General features: G+C 34.4%; 1 protein-coding gene across 5 annotated transcripts in view; it reads left to right on the forward strand.

Annotated features, from left to right (window-relative positions):
* Positions 1-19,918, forward strand: part of LOC122718544 (G1/S-specific cyclin-D2) — a 45,940-nt gene that overhangs the window by 7,191 nt on the left and 18,831 nt on the right. For all 5 annotated transcript variants that reach the window (XR_006347403.1, XR_006347404.1, XR_006347405.1 and 2 more), the window contains exon 2: positions 4,714-4,929. Coding sequence is in view for 2 of the 5 variants with exons in the window: in XM_043943653.1 (XP_043799588.1) it covers positions 4,714-4,929 (216 nt within the window). In the remaining 3 variants the exon portion in view is untranslated. The remainder of the gene's footprint in view (positions 1-4,713; positions 4,930-19,918) is intronic.

Here is a 19,918-nt window from a genome sequence, read left to right on the forward strand (position 1 = left end):
GAACTCTGAATCAATTCAAAGTTCATAATATGTCAAACACATTCATCTTTTTCCTTTCGTCGTTGAAGCACGGATTAAAGTTTATCGTGGCAAATCAATGTCGAAATGGCTCTTGTAATCATAAAAATGTTTTTGAAAATCGGTCAATAATTAAATGCAATTATCTAAATGGAATATAAAGTGTTCGATCGTGAAATTTTGTTATGAAGGTTAATGTATACTGGGCGGTAATTTTAAATAGAGAAACGAGGAATATATTAATAACTTTCTGAATAAGGATAGAATAAGAAGTTCGATTTTTGGAGTTGTTTTTATTTTTGGTTGGAATTTTATTTTCAGTGTTAATTAGAGTCTTTTTTAGCTGATTGTTAAATTGATTTTAAGGCTTAAAAATTAATTTAGCCATGATGAATCGTGAGGATTAACGCTTCTAGAAATTCTAGGGAGAAAGGGCGATTATTTTGAATGGCAAAACATTCAATTAGAACTATTTCCATTTAATCAAAAATTCTCCAAAAAATTATTATTCCCTCCATACGTACTTTTCATATTTTAAACATTCTAAAAACAATTTTTTTCATTTTGAAAAATTCTCTCATTTATCATATCGAGGATTTCTAGGGAATTTCTAGGAAATCAAGGAATTCTAGGTATTAATAATAGAGAATAAAATTTGAATTATAATATTGGTCCAATTTGTTCAAAACTTTTGAAGCGAAATACACTCTAGTATTCGAAGAATCAATGTGCATACAAAAATTATAAATAATATTTCAAAATACAAGAAATTTTACAGTTTTCTCTTTTTTAAATAAATATCAAAATTCGCTTTATCAACAAAAGGAAAAAATCAGGCCATAACGCGGCCTGGCACAGCTCTTGACAGGGAGGAGGGTGAGAGAAAAAAATATTAAAAGGGAGACCAACGTAAGAATTTTTTCTCGTTTCGAGGGGGAAAATTTTCAAACGATTCGCAAAAATAATTATCTGGATGATGAAGGGTAACGGATGACCGTCTGGCAGATATATACAGACGAGTTTGTTGGCCCATGGAGTTTTTATCGGTTTTAACCTTCTTCCCCCTCCCTCCCTCCCTCCCTCCTTCCCTCCCCCTGTTTCTTTTTAATTCGAGCTTGAAACGTGTTCCTCATTCGAACGAGAGATATCGAGCTCCAATTCGAGCCAACTTTCTTTAATATTTGAACAGATGCACGGTGTAATAGCTTGGAGGATTACTCGTTTCCAACTTGTGAATTACGAAAGTGACTCGCTCTTTTTATTTATCTTTTCGGAAAAATTGGATTGGTAAATGTTATTTTTTATTCGTTCCCTCTGTTGCGACTTTATATTTGATACAGATAAATCCTTCCTGTATTTACAATTTTATTTGTCAAAAAAAACATTCGACATTTTATAAAGGATAAAATGAATAAAGATATTTTTTTATGATGCGTATAAAAATTCCTGTGATCTCACAGGAATTACAATAAAGAAATAAGGAGTAGCGGAGAGGGAAGGAGGCTTTCGAAGCGGGTTAAAAAAAAATTCGAATTCAATTGGAAATCGTTTATTTGGATAATCGGGCCGGATATTTATTCGGTTTATTTTGGGGAAGGGAAAAAATCGAGTAACGGTAACACATAGTTGTTGAAAACGTACATTGCACGCTGCGCCTCAAAATGTACAAAAACGGTGCCATAAATTGCCACGCGAGATATATAGGCGGCCTAGTAGGCCTAGGCCAATTCGTGGAAACGACCACCTTCGAAACAATGCGGCGCCTTTGAAAGAGATATTGTTTTCGTTCAATGAAAATTTACAGGAGTGGTATATTTTCTTCTTCTTCTTCTTACGAATAATTGAGGGATTAGCCGATAACCGAACGATAGATAGATAAATTAGTTTGGAAATATATATATATATATATATATATCATTGACGAAGAAGTTTAGTCGAAAGGAGACACGCGACTTTTTCCCCAGTTTAGTAAACTCGATCTTTTCTTATTCCGTGTCTAATTAAATGTAACTGTATACTTTTTCTTCTTCTTCTATTTATCTATTTATTTATTTATTTATTTTTTTCTTGAGAATTCGGAAAGAACGATAATAATAATCAAGAAATTTTACGTTTAGATCGCCGTATAAGTTTTGCCGGCTTTCTCGTTCTCGTGTAAACCATCTACGAATGTTATCACTGTTGATACAAACAGTAATATTAGAACCTAAACAGGAATAGAATGAGATGTAAAAGACGATGAATCATACGGAAAGATTATAAAAGTTTAGCGCCAATGGTGATCTAATCGATTACCAAATATATCGCTCTATGTGCAACAAATGCACGAGTTTAATACAGGATGTTTTTCGAAATGAGTGACGTAATTTGAGTGATCCGCTACGAGCAAAAATAAAATTGGAAAATTGGAAATTTCGCTTTCGAAAAAATTGGGTGTATCGAATATACTTGTGTGTTTCGCGATTGAAACTTTCCAATTCGATTTTTTCTTTTTTTTTTTTTTTTTTTTTTTTGNTTTTTTTTTTTTCGAAACGAAGCTTCCTCGATGAAAAAAATTGTATTGAGGACATTTTCGATTCTATTTTCGAATGAAAATGAATGGAATAAAATTTTTTCGCTCGAAAGTTTTTTTTCAAGAAAATTGAATTTGAAATCGAAAGGGGTTGGAGAACCTCTTGTTTGCGATCACAGTCTCGAATTTTTCAAGCTCGATTTTCTCGAAAAAAATGTTGCTTTACTTTTATTTTTTTTGACTAAACGTTGAAGTCATTTGTATTTATGGGGCTGGTTGGTATCGTCCGTCTTGAGACGGCCTGTATAAACCTCAGTTTCCATTCAAGACGACGCCGATGGCCGATTTTAGACTTGGTCTTTCAATGTGATTCAACCGAGACTCTATCTCATTAAGTCGAGATAGAGAACAGTAGGGATTATAATGCGATTCATTTCTATTGATGGGATAAGGATTCCCGTTCCACAAGGATTTTCCAGGCTGGATTATAAATTATTTAAAAATGTTAAGAAATAATATAATTCAAATGTTGAATGGATACTTTAATACATGTATTGAAATGTAATTGTAAGTGAACGATAATTGAAACGTTATAACAATATATTAACGTTTCATTCAATTTCAACCTCATCCATTCTGTTAATAATTGAAAATTCAATTAAAACGATCTAAACAATATTCTTCGATAGTCTGAGAAAAAAGTATTGATTTTCGATTAATTGAATCTAAGTATCTTGTTCCCCTTATACTTTATTATTTATTTATTTTTTCCTCAAACACACGGATGTTTAATCATGGGTCACAGATAATTATTTTTTAGTGTTAATTGGTGCTGTTAGAAAAGGGTGGAATGACGACGACGATTCGTATGGCTGCACCCAACCGGTGAACCTATCGTGGAAAATTTTGGTCGACCTTATTCCACGATTCCTGAAGTATAATATCATCGATATATGAAAAAATAATTTCTTACTTCAAATTTAATTTTCTCCAAAGGATCTAAATTCTTATCCTAATCTCTTTATTTATTTATTTTTTTTCTCTCTCGTAGAAAATAATTTTCCACTCGACTATTTAATACACGATATATTGGTGGGATCATATTCTCCTTTTTTGATGTAATACGATTGAAAATTCGAGGTTATTTTGTCCGAATATTTCTGTTGTTTTCTTATTTTTGCAATTTAAATTGGACGAGATCGATTCGTTTATTTCTATCGAATTATTGTATGTTGTAGTCGTTTAACGAAAAATTATTACGACCTGTCGAACCTCGAGTTTCGTTCCACGTCAAAAGCTCGTTACACTCTTCTTCAGCATCGACTGTATCGATTGTATCTTCTCCTCGAGAATACTTTGAAAACAAAAACCCGAGGTCCCCGACCTGTGCCCCAGGGTGATCGATTAGCCAAAGCCACGATGTTAAAATACAAGGAGAGGAAATCCGGTCTCTGATTTTTGTCCCCGGCTATTATTTTTATGTCGTTATTTTGTTCAATTATCATCGAGTTTCGATTAATTTACAAACGTCATCGTACGTTTCGAGATTTTTATTTCGAATATTTGATAAATTCTTCGATGGTTCTTTTTTTTTTTTTGATCGTATTATTTTTCACTCGAATCGATCGATTAAATTTTCATTAGGAAATTTACATCAAATTAATTTTTTACAAAGAAAAGTAATCGGAAGATTACCCTCTATTCTGCTTTAATTTAAGATAAAATAACTCAATTTATATCATTAATATTATTAACAAAATTTTTTACTTTCGACATTTTTGCCAATTTGTATTTAAAATAAGCAAACAAAAATGTACAGATACATTTAAAAAAGATACAATCCAAAATTTCTTCTTTATTGCAAAAAAAAAAAAAAACTCTTATTATTTAACTTCATCATTTACATCCAAGAATATACTAATACATTCTGTTTATCCATTAATTAATCGAATAACGGCTAAAACACCCTCCTCTTCCAAAGATCCCTTAACCCTCGTCCACAAAACCCTTTCAAAACCTCGGCCAGGAACCTTACCCACGTTCCACTTAATTCAACACCAGGTATCGACGCATCCCCAAGCGCCACCCTTCTCAACACCTCCTCCTGAGAGGGGGACAAATTGTCGACAACAACCCCTTCGCGCGTAGGCACAGATTTTAATCTGTTCGATGATCGTTGACAGGTATGCGAGGAGCAGAAGTGCCAGGACGAGGTCTTCCCCCTGTCGATGAACTATGTCGACAGGTTCCTCTCGATCTGCCCGATCAGGAAGTCGCAGCTGCAGCTGCTAGGAACTGCCTGCCTACTTCTCGCCTCGAAATTGCGAGAGCCATCACCTCTCACCGCGGAGGTTCTCGTTTTCTACACAGACAACTCCATCACCATGGATGACTTATGGGTAAGTGAATTTCTCGAATTTTTCGTTCTTCTTCTTCTGTCTCTGTCCTCGCCATTCGTTCATTTTAGTGAACGATTATCGATGAGGTCCTTTAAAAACTTGATTCGAGATGTCTGGGATATTTTAAGTTCTATCACTTTCTTGGATAGAGTGGATGGATAGAGTGTAGCAAACTGTACTCTGGGATAAAAACGTGTTCTCTTGCTCTGCTTAAGAAAGTTTAAATATTGCACGTTGCCTTGGAAGGTAGAAAAAGAACGGTGGATAGGATGTTTTAAGATACAGTGTGGTGATGGTTGGAATTTTGTGCTTGGGTTTTATTATAATAGGTGTAATAGTTGGATTAAACAAAAGACGTTTGCCTCGAACGAATTATTATTAATTTTAAACGCAACGTACCAAAGTAAAGTGTCGTGCTATTTCACGAATATATAGCTAACTTCACGGCTCTTTTAAGATTAAAAGGTTGGAGAGAGAAGAAAAAGCCTGTTAGTAAACACTGTGAAACCGATGAAACATAGTTCGTTAAACGAAACGTAACACCAAGCTTATCGTTAATTGCACTTTTTTTCTTTTTTTAACGATAAGTTAAAAGTCAGGTATACCAGTAGCCTAGAAGAGTTTCTCGATGCAGAGTCACGCGACCGATATCTTTCTCTCACTTCTTTTCTTGTCCACTAAAGAAAGATCTCCAATAAAGATAAACTTGCCTCGGCTTTCTTTTCTCGCGTTTTCAAACGAACGGTCTTCTCTTCGATATCCTTTATTTTTACTTCGGTTAGGAGAACGAAATAAGAAATATTCCGTTAGACGTTAATTTTTATTCAATTATCATCGGGAAGAATAATCAAAAATCGGAAATATTATTTAATATATCGAAAAATAGAATCTCGATCGACGAGAGATAATTAGACACCGGCTGTTGTTACGAAATGCACTTCGNTTATTCAATTATCATTGGGAAGAATAATCAAAAATCGGAAATTATTATTTAATATATCGAAAAATAGAATCTCGATCGACGAGAGATAATTAGACACCGGCTGTTGTTACGAAATGCACTTCGAAAACGGTACTTCCAAATTTCCCTTTCTCCCTTAAATATGTATCATAGACCACAATCGACTCGCGTGCCGGCTAACATGCTAATCGTCATGAAACTTTCATAGGAGAAATTTTATGTGTTTTTTTGGTGAAAAAAAAAATGGGGCGCATTGTTATCTGTATCTTGTTCTATTCCACGTTGTTTCCTCCTCGAGGACCGTTAAATCTCTCGAGCCTCCTGATAACCTGTCCCACCGATACCATGCCTCGCCTGATTATCATTCGATTCTGACGTTTTACGCGTGTTCAGCTTGTTTTTCGCCGTGCAACGTTACGACGTCTTTTAGATCGTTTGATATTCGTGGAATGTAAGGATTACAGCAGACGCAGGGGAATTTTCTTGCTTATTCCGTGTTCTCGGATTTAACGTTTATGTCGGTTTAAATCCACCGATGTGGTTATTCTTTTTTCTTTTCTTCTCTATCGCGATTTTTCGTCCTTGGTTTTTCGATTTCTGAACTCGTTCGCTATAATTCATTTTTTTTTTTTTTAAATTTAGAATGAATAATATATTTATATTTACAATTTTTATTTTTATTTTTTTTACAAAATAATTAGAACTAAAATTAAAGTTAGAAATATGCAATTTATTAATTGAAAAATAGCTTTTTGGAATCTTATTATTCTTCGATTCGTTTAAAAAAAAAAATGAAATAAAAAAGAAGTCAATTAAATGTAACAAATACAATTTGAGAAAATATATAGGTCAAGCGATATTAAGAAATACGAAAAGATATCAAAAAAAAAAATTTGCAATGAGTAATATAAAAAAAAGTTGAGATAAAAAAAAAAAAATTTAGCAAACAATCGCCAGACGATTCTTTAATTTATTATCTAATCTGGTCTCCGCTGGTATTACTAATTTATTAAAAAAAAAAGAAAGAAAACGAAATGAGAACGTGTCACATGTTCATTTATCTGATAAAAATCGATGCTATCGAAAAGATTTTGGCGTTATAATTGTTTAAGCGATAATAAGACGAGCTTCTTCTAAAAAATTCTCAATGTCACGAGACACTTAAATTTTGTAATTCGTTTGTTAATAAATATTCGAGAAAGCGGAGACACGATGATGAAGGAAATTAAATTATATTTTTCATAGAAAAAATGAACCAACATGATAAATTTTCTAACAATTACGTAGGATGTTGATATATTCATGGAACTTTGGGGCTGTGAAAGTGTTATTTATAGATTGTTTATAACTCAACGAATAAAAAGATTAACCGATATTTTCGTATCACAATTTTTGTCTCATCGAATACAATTAATTATGATGATTATACGTAATGTTTTTCGATAAATTTCGAGGCAGATAAACTTTTGCTATATAATTGAACATCGATCGAAACACTTTCAATTTAATTTAACCATCTAATCTAATATAATATTAATTAATATTATCTGAAAAGATTTCACGATCGATAACATTATTATGCATCAGGAAATCGAATTTCATGATTGAAATGATATATGTGATATAATGATATATATATATATATACACATACATATTGAATCGAGGAGAGAAGGTATAATTCATCGACGGTATAATTTGATCGATTCCAATGAATCAGAGATTGTCACGATCGTGGAAACAGCGTTCAGATTCGAGGCTGGATTCGAAAATAGTCGGCTGGAATCCGCCGTCACCTTCGATTAAAATGTCAGAACGTGTCTCCAATCTCGAGAGATGGCAAATTTTGCGCGGAAAAAAAAAAAAAAAAAGAAAAAGAAAAAGAAAAAATTCTCGTGGGAGATCCGGAACCCGATTTACCCGGAGCTTTGTCGAAAATTTATTATAGTCGGGAAGAAATTTTGTTTAAAGGTGAGAGATATACGTTGATATTACGTGCCTCCATTTTTCTTTTTGGTCGCATTATATCAATACGTTTTATTAGTTTCTATTATTGCTCGAAGAGTGGTCGATGAGTAACACTGGAAAATCTATTTTTACATTTAACACACGCAAGAGAGGAAGATTTTTAATTCTCTTGTCTCTTCCTCCTTTGTTTTTTATATATTTTCGCGAACGATGAAAAATACCATATTCGCGTATCGTGGATTTTTTTATAATTTATGAATTATGAATTATCCGGGAGAATAAAAATTATTTCCACTAGTTTTCCCGTTTTTCAATTTTCTATAGCCTCAGTGTTATTGGCGGTTTTAATATATTATACTTAATATTGAGATATCTTAACATGCTCTTCAGCATGTCTATTAACTCCGACATTTCATTTTTAGAATGGCACTATCGTTTATCATTTCGTTTCAGATATTACTCATTGTCAGAAAATAGCCCTGAGTACAATGGCACCAGATAAAGTGTAGAATTAATGTTGCATGTCCCCCTCCCCCTCCCCTTCTTTTTTTTACGTTTTACTTTGAACAAATTCTTTCTAGCTGACATTGTTTATTAAATTTCCTCGAAACTTGAAAAATAAGCATTTAACGTACATTTTTGCATATCAAAGTGCCTTTTCCAAGGGCACTTTTTCAACACCCTGTATATACGATCATAAAAGAGAGACTTTTTAAAAAATCAAAATATGAAAGTGGATAACAATGGCTATCATCGGTATATATATTTATTCCATTTCTATAATTACAATAATACGAAAATACGAATTTGCATGAAGATTCTTCAATCTTCAATTGTGACAATAATCACAATTAATCGATAAAACCACTCGTTTTGACCCTTATTTTCGACCCAAATAAACTCTTAAGTTAAGTTAATGGAATCTGGTCTGATCTAATCGTGTTTTCATCCACTTTTCGCCCTGCTTTGCAGGTCAAAACAGGAGAGTGAGGAAACGTTGGCCGCGAATTCCTCCTTTTTTTCGAGAACACGAAAGCGTAACTGCGCTTCCCGGGCAAACAAGCGATAGCCTGAGCAAGCCTAAATAGATAACGACTGATACCGGGGAGTCTTATTTAATTTTCAACCACGATCGACCGACTCGAGTGCCGTTGGAACGTGGAAATGATCTCGGTCGAATTTCACAGGTCTTAATTTGATTTTATCGTTTTCTCGTGAGGACCCTGCGCGAGGAGGATTATCATTGAGGAAATGACTGGAACTGGAACTTCACTTTTTTATCGTAATTTTATCTTTTAACAATTGACATACGATAGATACACATTTGTTTGGAGAATTTGGTGTTAGATGAAAGAATTACTTTGGAAATTTTTATTGTGTAAGTGCAAAAAAGGTCTAGGATGAAAGGAAGGTTTTAATATTATATATTATATATATAAGAGAAATTGTATTCCATTATTATTTATTTGATTCAAAGATTTATACTGCAAATGTTTATACTGCAACATGTTGGAAGAATATTAATTAATCAATATATTCTCAATTCTCAGTTGATATTTCATTGTGAAAACGTATCCGTGTTTGTTGCGTTTATCTGAATGATGAATGCTGTACAGAGTAGAGTTGCATTCTAGAAATGACTCAGGATCATTAGAAGATTAGTAGTAACCTAGATCCACCGTTCCAACTAAAATTGGTACACCATATCTCATTATCATATTGTACATAATAAATATCTGTGCCATGGAATATTTAATTCCTCTATGATGATCAATCAGAGGCGTAGACAAAAACTATAATATTTCATATTGAAATTGATTAAAATTAAAGAAAGTATTTATTTGTTTCATATTATTCCTAAATGAAGTTAGTGCATCAATAAAAATACAGGAATTAATAAAAGTTAATATGATGTTACAATCAATTTAATACTTTACAAGAATTTAATAACAAAGAATATAAATCAGAATATAAATATATATATTAAAAAACAGATCTCTTGTATACCAATAACCCCGATACCGAGATGCCCAAGATAAATCCAATTTTCAAAATCCACCCCTCGAATCAAAACAACGATTAACTTGTGACAACTGGCACGAAAAAACAAAAGAACCACCCTTTATTTCCACACCTGGTTTCACGCTGGAACGACGATCGCGAGCAAAAACAACCTGACCAAACAAACGGAACAACACGTAATAACCAAAAAGTCGAAAGCAAGGGGGGTGGCCGACCGGCTAACCCGTGAAACATTCGTTTCGAAAGGGTAATTGCTGTGTTTCCAGGCCGATTTCTCCACCCTCCGCCGATAAACCCCTCCCCTGAGTTGGGGTTGTTGTACCCCCCTGCTGAAACAAAACAAAACAAGAAAAAAGAGAGAGAGAGGGGGTTGCAAAGGTGAGGGAGGATTGCGGGCTAATCATCGGAAAATAAACAAGAAAGGTGTTAGCCGTGGGGGCGTGGTGGTGTGCACCTGCAGCGCACCACGCTGGAATGCACATGCACCGGCACGCGTGCAACAGGCACGAAAAAGTTTATCGATCGAGCAACGCAACCGGGTGAAATTACGGAATTCAGTGGTAGGCCGGAAACGGGGCGAGGAAAGGGGTTGCCGCGAATTGCGCCACGACGTATGGAAATTGGTTCGCCGACCAAGTTTCCTCTCCTCTGTCGAGGGTGTCGTTTGTCGGCCATTTTGCGAGCAGTTATATATATATATATATATATATGGAATATCTTTTTCACAAAATCTAGTGAAAAATTCGTTCCTTTCCCCTTTTTTGAGAGGGTTAATTTAAGTAGACCTTCTTTTTTTTCGTTTCCAAAAAATTATGGGAAATTGTTTTGAGAAAAATGTTTGCAGTTCCGAAAATAATTTTTTTTCGTTCCTTTCCCCTTTTTTGAGAGGGTTAATCTAAGTAGACCTAGCAATGTAATTTTCTTTTTTTTCGTTTCCAAAAAGTTATGGGAAATTGTTTTGTGAGAAAAATGTTTGCAGTTCCGAAAATAATTTCTTTTCGTTTCTCGCTCGCACTTTTGCCAAACTTTTGAAAAATAAATTTCTTCTTGAAATTGGGGGATCGAAGCAAATGGCTTCTCACGGCTTCTCCGGAAATCTTGCCAAAAAGGAAAAAGAAAAAGAAAGAAAAAAAAACAATCGCTTGACCCGCCGGTGTCAAAGTGCCTCACCGCCGGAAACCTGCGCCTTCCCCGGAATCGCGTCGGAGAAGGTCGCAAAAATCCTTAAGGAAAGGGTACAGGATACAGACGACGATTTCGACGATGCGAAAATACCCATAGAGGTGAATTCCGGCCGGCTGTCCTCACCATTGGCAGCAGAGGCACGGGAGAAAAAAGGGAGGGGAGCAGGTGAGGGCCAGGTGCTGCTGCGCCACCGCGGGTATATCCTGGGCCCCTTTGAGGGTTGCACCGGGCCCGTGCTCTGCGCCCAAAGCCAGCTGCTTCTCTCAATGCGACGAGGATATATATATATATATATATATATATATATGTACACCCCTTTCTTTTCGACCTCGAGTCAGAGGAAACCCCCGTTCGAAGCGTGTCCTCTCTTTCTCTCCTCTCCTCTCTCTCTCGGTTGTACAGCGGATGAGGAAGAGGTCGGGGGGGAGGACACGTTCGTCTCGTTGTTGGGAGGCTGTGAATGAGAGACACGGCGTACAGGATCTGGATATTCGCGCGGATGTGGGCCAGGTGCTTGGGTAATTGTAGTGGAAAGCGTCACCTGTTGATCGGGATGTATCAGGTGCGAGCCGAGCTGATCGGATGTCGTGGTGAAATTAAAATTGTTGTCGGATATCGTGCTTTTTTTCCTTGGTAGTGATTACGAGTTTTCTCTGGGTCTTTATTTTTTTATTTTTTCGTTGTTGGAAGATTCTGGGTGAGAAAGATTTTCGTTCGATGGATTTTGGAATTTATTAATGTGGATAGGATCGATAGAAATTATTGGAAGAGTGTGAGATATGTGTTAAGATGGTATATGTTTTATATATTTCTTCATAGATGTTAGTGTGAAGTTTCGTTAATTTTTGATCGAATTAATCTTTGTCTTTTGTTTTTGGAAACGGATTTGGCAAGTTTAATAAATAAATTGCAAATTTGATGTAAATTATCTGTTATCTGATATTTTTAATATTTCGAAAATTTATGGATTATCAATATCGTGGATCCACGCGTGCAAATGGTGTTGCAAATGTTGAGAGTGGGAGAATGAGCAGCTGTGAAGCTTTGACCCCTTCTTTTCAGCTTTTGTCGTATCAGGAAGACCCTTCAGACTTCTTTTTCATTTAGCCTCCTGTCGATCGAAGTCCTTCAAGGCGACTCAATTTCTTGAAGCCTTAAAGTCGACCCCCATTTGATTTGATTTATGATCCTCCTCTCTTTTTTTTATCTTCTTGTATGCTCGTGTAATTGATATCAATCGATTGATTAAATTTACCAGATATGAACAAAAAAAAAAAAATAAGAATCCTGAATTTAATATCTACAATGAATTTTTAAAATTAAAACATTAAACAATTTCACTTATTCACGTGTCTAAGATATTTAAATGAAAAAAAGAAATCGATCCAAAAATTTCATTGAACAAAAAAAGAAGAGAAAAGATTTTTTCCAAATCGAACCAATCAAATAAAAATTTCTAATAACCACTATATTCCAAAATAGTTTCTTGTTCGAATCGAATCCACCATCTGTCCATTACGCATGCAGATCTTGTCGTATTTCCCGTATTAATAAGCAGGGATAACGAGCCAATTTTTCTCCCGCAAATTACTACTTCGACTATTAATTATTCGATGTAATTTCCTTTCTAATTTCTGTCGATCGTTAGCCCATATCCCGCATAATTCTCGATCACGGTACCACCGACTAGCCATAACTTCGACATAGTTGGGTGCCGTTTGCGGATGTTCACCAGTCAGACGTTTCGCCTTTTCCTGATTATTCGTGCCGATAAAGGAGCCTTGAGAGCCATGGTCAGGCACGCGATAGTTCGGTTACACTTAATCATTCCGCTTAATTCCGTGTTTAATTCCGCGCAATAATTTCTCCTTCTTTTTATCTAATCGGTTCGATAATTTATATTTTCTTTCCCTTGCTTTTTCTTTTTTTTTTTTTTTTTAATCTCTCTTCAACGCGTTCTCAGTCGATAATGTAGTATTGGATCAAATCTATATGTTAAAAGTGATTTGATATCGTTTCGTTCGAAAATATCAAGTTAAAATAGACGAGGTTATGTAACGTTTTAGGAAAGGATTTCTGATGTGAATAAAAAATTGTTCCGCTCTATCTCCCATAAATTAATTTTCTTTTGCGAATAATATTTTTACCTAGCTTTGAAAACGAAAGAAATGAAAATTTCCTAGAAAGATGATTTAGTGTAACTAAAATAAAATATTTCTTCAAAATAATTTCGAAATTAAAAAAAAAAAAAAAAAACGATTTTTAATCGTATTCCATATATCAAGGAAGATTCGTATGCAAATCGTATGCCATCGGTGTAAATCCACGTATGCGCAAGCGTAAAATACGAAGTAGATGAACACGTTCCTCGTCAGACATCTGTCTTCTTCAAACTTCCCTCCCTGTCTCTCTCGAATATGATTTATGCCCGTTTCTTAATTTATTATTCGATCGAAACGACAGAGAAGGCTTTTCGAGAGAAAGGGATAAGATGTATTTCGTTTTTTCTTATTGTAAAATTAACCTGGGCAAGTTTTCATTGCATGATCGATACGTCGTTCCATGGTCGAACATCTGTTGCTGTAATTAGAAGGAATTATCGAAAAATGAACAAGTTATATAGGTACTGCTTTCCATCTTTTTTTTTTTTTTATTACTTTTATTTATAGATGAAGAAGTATAAAAGAAATATTTTTTTTATAATTTTTATCGAGAAATAGAAATATAAAACAGAAAGATATCTCTTCGAATGTTAAAAACTTTGCATTCAGATTTGGATTCGAAAAATATAAAATTAGAAAACGATAGATAATGACAAGACATAAAAGATTATATTTTATTATTCAGATTAAGAAAGATTCGATATAATCAATAATATAAATTGAATCTTAGAAATAACAATATCCACGCAGAGAAATTACTATTTAAAAACGAAAGAAGAAAGAACATCTTCGTTTTCATCAACGACAACAAACATAATAAGTACAATAAAATTAATTAAGAAAAATGGTTTGCCAGTATGAAACGAGTAAATAAGAAGGCATTATCGTTATAAAATTTCAAACAAATGATCCTGCTGCACTGAAATGAACCATACCGTCGTTAATTACTCCGGAAGGAAGCGGAAGGAAGAATGTACAAAATTATACCGGAACGAAATATCCCTCGTAATGCATCGTGAGTTTTTTTTTTATTACAGGGACAACCTGTTGTAAGGATATATGTAATATACATACGTTGTATCTTGACCAATCAAAGGCGTTCCTTCCTCTACGTGGCCTACCTTAAAGTGGCTACACGACAGGTGTCCGTTCGGTGTCAGCAGGTTTCCATTTCGATGGAAGTGGGACGAAAGGATCCGTGGAAAAGGAAGTGAGGATTAAATCTTTGTTCAAATCGCTTGAAATTGAACCTATCTATCGAAGATGGTCACAGCTCCAGCTTTCTATTTTCTATTTCTCTCGTATCGTTTTGAGGTTAGGTTTCTTTTACAGTACGAATGTTTTATTCTTGCGATAATTGTTTTTTTTTTTTTTGAGGATAATTTAGCTTTTCAATAATGTCTGTTATATATATACGCATTTTTTATAATTCTTGAATCCTTTTTTTATTACGTAAGTCTTATTTGTCCATAAGGTTATTACATAACCTTAAATTTCATACTTTTTTTTTTCGTGTATGTACATTCTTTTTCATACACCAAAAGTTTTCTAAGCGTTTAATCATTGGGAATAGATTTTTTCCTTCCAATTTTATAGGTTTTAAATTTTTTAAATTTGATTTAATTGAATTGTTCTCGGATTATAGATAATCCCATTGACACTTTGTGGATCAATTCGTCTCAGTTTTTACTTTTTTTTTTACGTCTTTTACATCATAAAAGATCATCAATGGCATTTATCGCGCGAGATACAGATTATAAATAAAAATTAAATTATCAAGTTACTTAACTCGGATCTAATTCAAAAATGTTACGGTCACCTATGACCCAGCTTTATCAATTGGAGGGGTTAAATTGTAGGATTTGTTTGGATAGCATTTATGATTATTTTGTGTGTTATATTGGGTTTCTGAATGGAAAGTTTTTGCCTTTTTTATCATATTAGATACGGCAATATCATATTTACAGAATTGATGTGTTATAATCAGTATTATAATCTCTGTTGGCCTTTATTACTATCTTCCAGTGTTATACACGAGCTTTTCAATTACTTCTTTTTATTACAGATTGTTTTATTACTTGAATACAGAATGATATTCAACAATTTTGTCTTTGAGTTCTTTGAATTTTTCAGATAATCCCCTAATTCATTTAAGTAATTCAATATAAATATTTCTTAAATAAGATTGTTTCGCATCTAGTGCGAATACAGGGGGAGGTGTGTAGGTAAGATAGATCACGTGATCTATTTGATAGGTCGGTAAAGAGGGCGTTTGTTCCATCTATGTTGCGTATACTCATAGACTAACATCGTGAAATCATACGTAACATACATATAAGCTCGTAATTCTTTCTCTATTATTTCCCTTACTTCTTTAAAACCTTACTTTATACAAAATTATACGATATTTTCAACAAAATATTATCGAATTCAGTTAAAAACGATACACCTGTTGTAACAAGCTATATCCTGTAAATCATCGATAAATTGGTGAAAGGAAAACCAGACAGATTTACTTTTACTCCAAAAGTTCCTGTTTCGAAAATCGCCGACCAATCAAAATTTTTTTTTTTTTTTAATCTTTAAATTTCGTATCAAAATTTATTCATAAAAATGTATAAAGCTGGATCGAAAATTTTCTTACTTTCCTTGTAAAAGCTTCCTTGAAAATACGAATGAAATATTAATATCGAATTACCTCAAATATACTATTCGTTATCATCGACCACTAAATGGACAAATCGTTTCAACCAACCAACTTTCATTCGCCAGAAACCGCCAGAAATAGCACCGACTCGTGAAATACCTCTCTCCTGAACTGGTCCCTCAAACTGGAACTTTCTCTAAGCCCCATTCTAACGTCTTCAAGGCCCTCTCCCCCTCTTTCCCTCCCGAAAAATCACACGGGATTGCACAGAGAACGGGTACCATCTTACGGGTTACGTAAAAAGCCCCGGCAGAAAGAAAGAAAGAGAAAAATACTCGCGTAAATACACGAGTTTAGTTTCACGTGTTTCACGATAATTTTTCTCTCCTTAAATTCAACCCGTTCATTCGAGGCGTCGAGGAGCCGATTTTGTCGGCGCGTAGCCGACTATTAGAAATAGTTTCGCTATGAACAAGTCGGCGGGGGCGGTGACCAGCCCGAGGCCGCGTAAACTCGCTTTTCTGCCTCGTATGTCGTCGTCGGCCATGCTTCTTCTGCCGTTCCATCCTTCGATAGAAATTTAGGCGATCGAAAATCTTTAATGATGATTCTTTCTACATGAAAATTTTTAGAAAATTTTCTTAGAAAGAAATGCGTTACGTCGATTGTAGATTAGATTTTCTCGCATATCGCCGATTAACTTTTTTCAGCGCGATTGTTCAATGAGCTTTTGAGGGAGGGGGAGTAACTTGCTCGTTGATTGTTTTACGGGTATTTATGCGTTTGGTTTTTTTTTTTTTTTTTTTTTTTTTTTGAATGAATGAAAAAAGAAATAGCGAAAGGTTACGTAAGGGAAATGTCGAAAAGGGTTTTTACCGGAAAGGAAGTCACAATATTTAAATTAGATATACATGCATTTTTCCCCCCTTGGCGGTTGAACGCGTTACATAAAGATGAGGAAAACGGTAGATAGGCGCGTTAATGTGCAATTTGAATTCATTTACTGTCACGATTGTGACAACTGTTTACAATCTTAACTTTGAATTTTAATGGGGAAATTAAATCGTTCCTCTTAAAAGAACAATCATCGTTCGCGTGTCATTATTTCAAAATGACATTTATGTTAATTTAACCTTGTCGACCTTAAATACCGTTTTAATACCAATCATTATTTTTTACATGATTATCCCCCAGCATAAACCAATTTGAACGAACTTGCAACCTGTCCGTTTCTCCCTTTATTTTTGAATTTTTTTTTCAAATCAAATACCTTCCCCCCTTCCCCTCAAAAATATCGAGCAGATATAAAGAAAAAGTTTTCCTTCTTAGTTTTATAACAAATTTTAAAAAATACTTTTTATACATTCTATAATTTTGTTAATTAAAATTCAATTCCAAAAAAAAAAAAGAAATGATGCCAATTTCAAATTATATATTTGATAATATATACGGTGAAGAATATATGTTAAAAATTCTCTTCAACACCGACGAGTGTCAATGAACCAAGTTCGCCAGTTAACTAAAAGGTCAACGACTGCTCCTCCATATAAATTCACCAACTTCCTCCACCAATCCTAAACTTCATTCAATGGCTGACATTTAAACCATCCTCCTTTTCCATTTAAATCAATGATTCCCAAACCCCATTTTTTTAAAACCAATGATTTCCACTTTGTCTTTATTTCTATAATAATTTCAATAATTTGCAACTTCCTTCATTACGATCATACAAAGAGATGCATCTTTAATACAACAAAAAAGTGTGAATATATATTTTTTGCTATCACAATAAACACACAAGTTTAGTTCATCGTTCCATATTACGTAAACGGTATATACTGCCACCATTTTTTTTTTTTTTTTTTTTATTTTAAAAAATTTTCTGCAAATCTCCTCCCTTTCATTTAAATACGATCCTTCTCTCATACGAAGAACGTTACAAAGAGATACAAGCAAGAAATATTTAATAAAAAACAAACTTTGTTTAAACTTTGATTGTGTTCACAACATTCCATATTCCAAGAAACGATTCTGAACGAATGAAAAAAAAAAAAAAAAAAAAAAAAAAGAAAAAAACGCGCGTATTTTATTTCTTGAACAATGAAATAGAGAAATTTCAAGTGTGTCAACATAACTTCGGACCTATCTTGGTGTAGGAGGAGGTGCGTGCACACAGTGTGTGTATCGGTTCAAAGCGAAAACCGATCACGTAGCTTGGGGCCCAAAAATAAAATCGAGGATGAAGAAAGCGAGAGAGAGAGAGGAGAGAGCGAGAATGAGAGAGAGAGAGAGAGAGAGAGAGAGAGAGAGAGAGAGAGAGAGAGGCAATTTTGCAACTCGAGGCGAGCCGAACGTGTCCCTTAAGTTCGTTGAAACACCGTGGTTGTCGTATATACTTTGGAACAATGGGCTCGGCCGCGAAAATAATCGTTTTACGAACGAACAAAGATTGCTTCGTTAACATTTCGTAATGCATCGTAGCTTGCAGGAAGTATTTTATGCGTTTAGCTTCTTTCTTGTACGCGGGACTCTTCTTCTTTATCTTTCAAACGAGCGCGCATTGTGCTTACGATTTTTTCAAACTTTCAGAGAACAAAGGGGACGGCACGGGTCTTAAAGGTTATGCAGATGTTGTTGTAACCGCGAACGTTTCACAATTTACATTTTGGTTTTAGTGTGAAAAGGCGCGAAAGGGGGATGGGATATATTGTCCCCCCCCCATCTTGTTCTTGCCAGGGTTGTTAATTTTTTTTTCTAAATATCCCCATTTGAAAGCATTAGGAAAAATTGATCGATGAGTTGGTATAATTACGAAGTCGTAGCAATTTTGAAATTTGCTAGAGAAGATTCGTACGTTCATTTTTTACCTGAAAATCTGCCTGACACTTGCTACTTGATCTACTATCGACAGTGCAATGACTCGAAAACGGACAACAATGTACAAGAATTCTGGACACACTGTTCCCATTTCTAATATTCTTAATAATTATTATTATTTATAATTTAATCATTCTTAATAAATATAATTTCTAATAGTCTTAATAAAAATCCTAAAATCGTACGATTCTAAAAAATATCCTATGATTCGTATCGACTTAAACGTGCCCAAAGAAACTTAGGAATAATCAATCCTCGAAAAATTCTTTCGAAAACAATCGATGGTGGAGGGAAGGGTTCCAGAAGGGCGACACGTGGTGAGATCCATCCAAGAAGGTACGTTCCAACGTACGGGGACGAAGAAAGAAAGAAAGAATCGGGCGGCTGTTGCTTTTTAGAAGTTGGAAAGCCAATTCTCCCGGCGTATCTGGCCTTGGCTCGATCAATATTTACGAACATCCGGTTTACGAAGATCAAATATCGGTTTTGATCGGGGGCTTGTATCGCGTAAGGGGGCCTCGTGGCAGAACCGTGACGTAACACGGTAGCCTGTGCAAACGGAAGTTTGCATTTTTCGTGGAACCGTCGTGGCCATCCTCGAAATCATTTCGACTTTTTTTTTTTTTACTTACCAATTATCCATTCATCCGTGAATACCTTTATCAAGATAGTTCTTGTGATAGTTGAGGAATCGAGGAATTTTCCGTTGTCGGTGATATCTTTAAAAGAATGACCATGAAAACGTTTTGGAGCAATATAACGAGAGAAATATTTGGATTTTGTGTTCAATTGTTACGAATGATGATTAAAAAAGACTCCCTATTTTTTTTTTTTTTTAGTTAAGAAAAGTGTATGATGTAAATAGTATTCGTGAGGCTTTTGAAAAACAGATCTACGAGCACTTTTATTTCCTAAATTAATTGATTATGTAATTTGTAATAATTATTATTATTATATACTTAAATCTTATGCAAAGTACGTTCTTCCAAAGAAAATCTTTCAATTGATGGCACAGATATAATTTTTAATCGAGTAATGATTAAATTGTTGCATTGTTCACAAAATTTTCTTCCAAATTGTTCTCAGAAAAAATATCCCGATAGGTCGATCGATACATCCGTTTACGACGGGTTGAATTCCCCTAAAAAGGGGTTGCGCCGCGTTAAAT

This window comes from Apis laboriosa, unplaced genomic scaffold, assembly GCF_014066325.1.
Source record: "Apis laboriosa isolate Shangri-la unplaced genomic scaffold, ASM1406632v1 scaffold64_cov150, whole genome shotgun sequence".
Lineage (NCBI taxonomy): Eukaryota > Metazoa > Arthropoda > Insecta > Hymenoptera > Apidae > Apis > Apis laboriosa.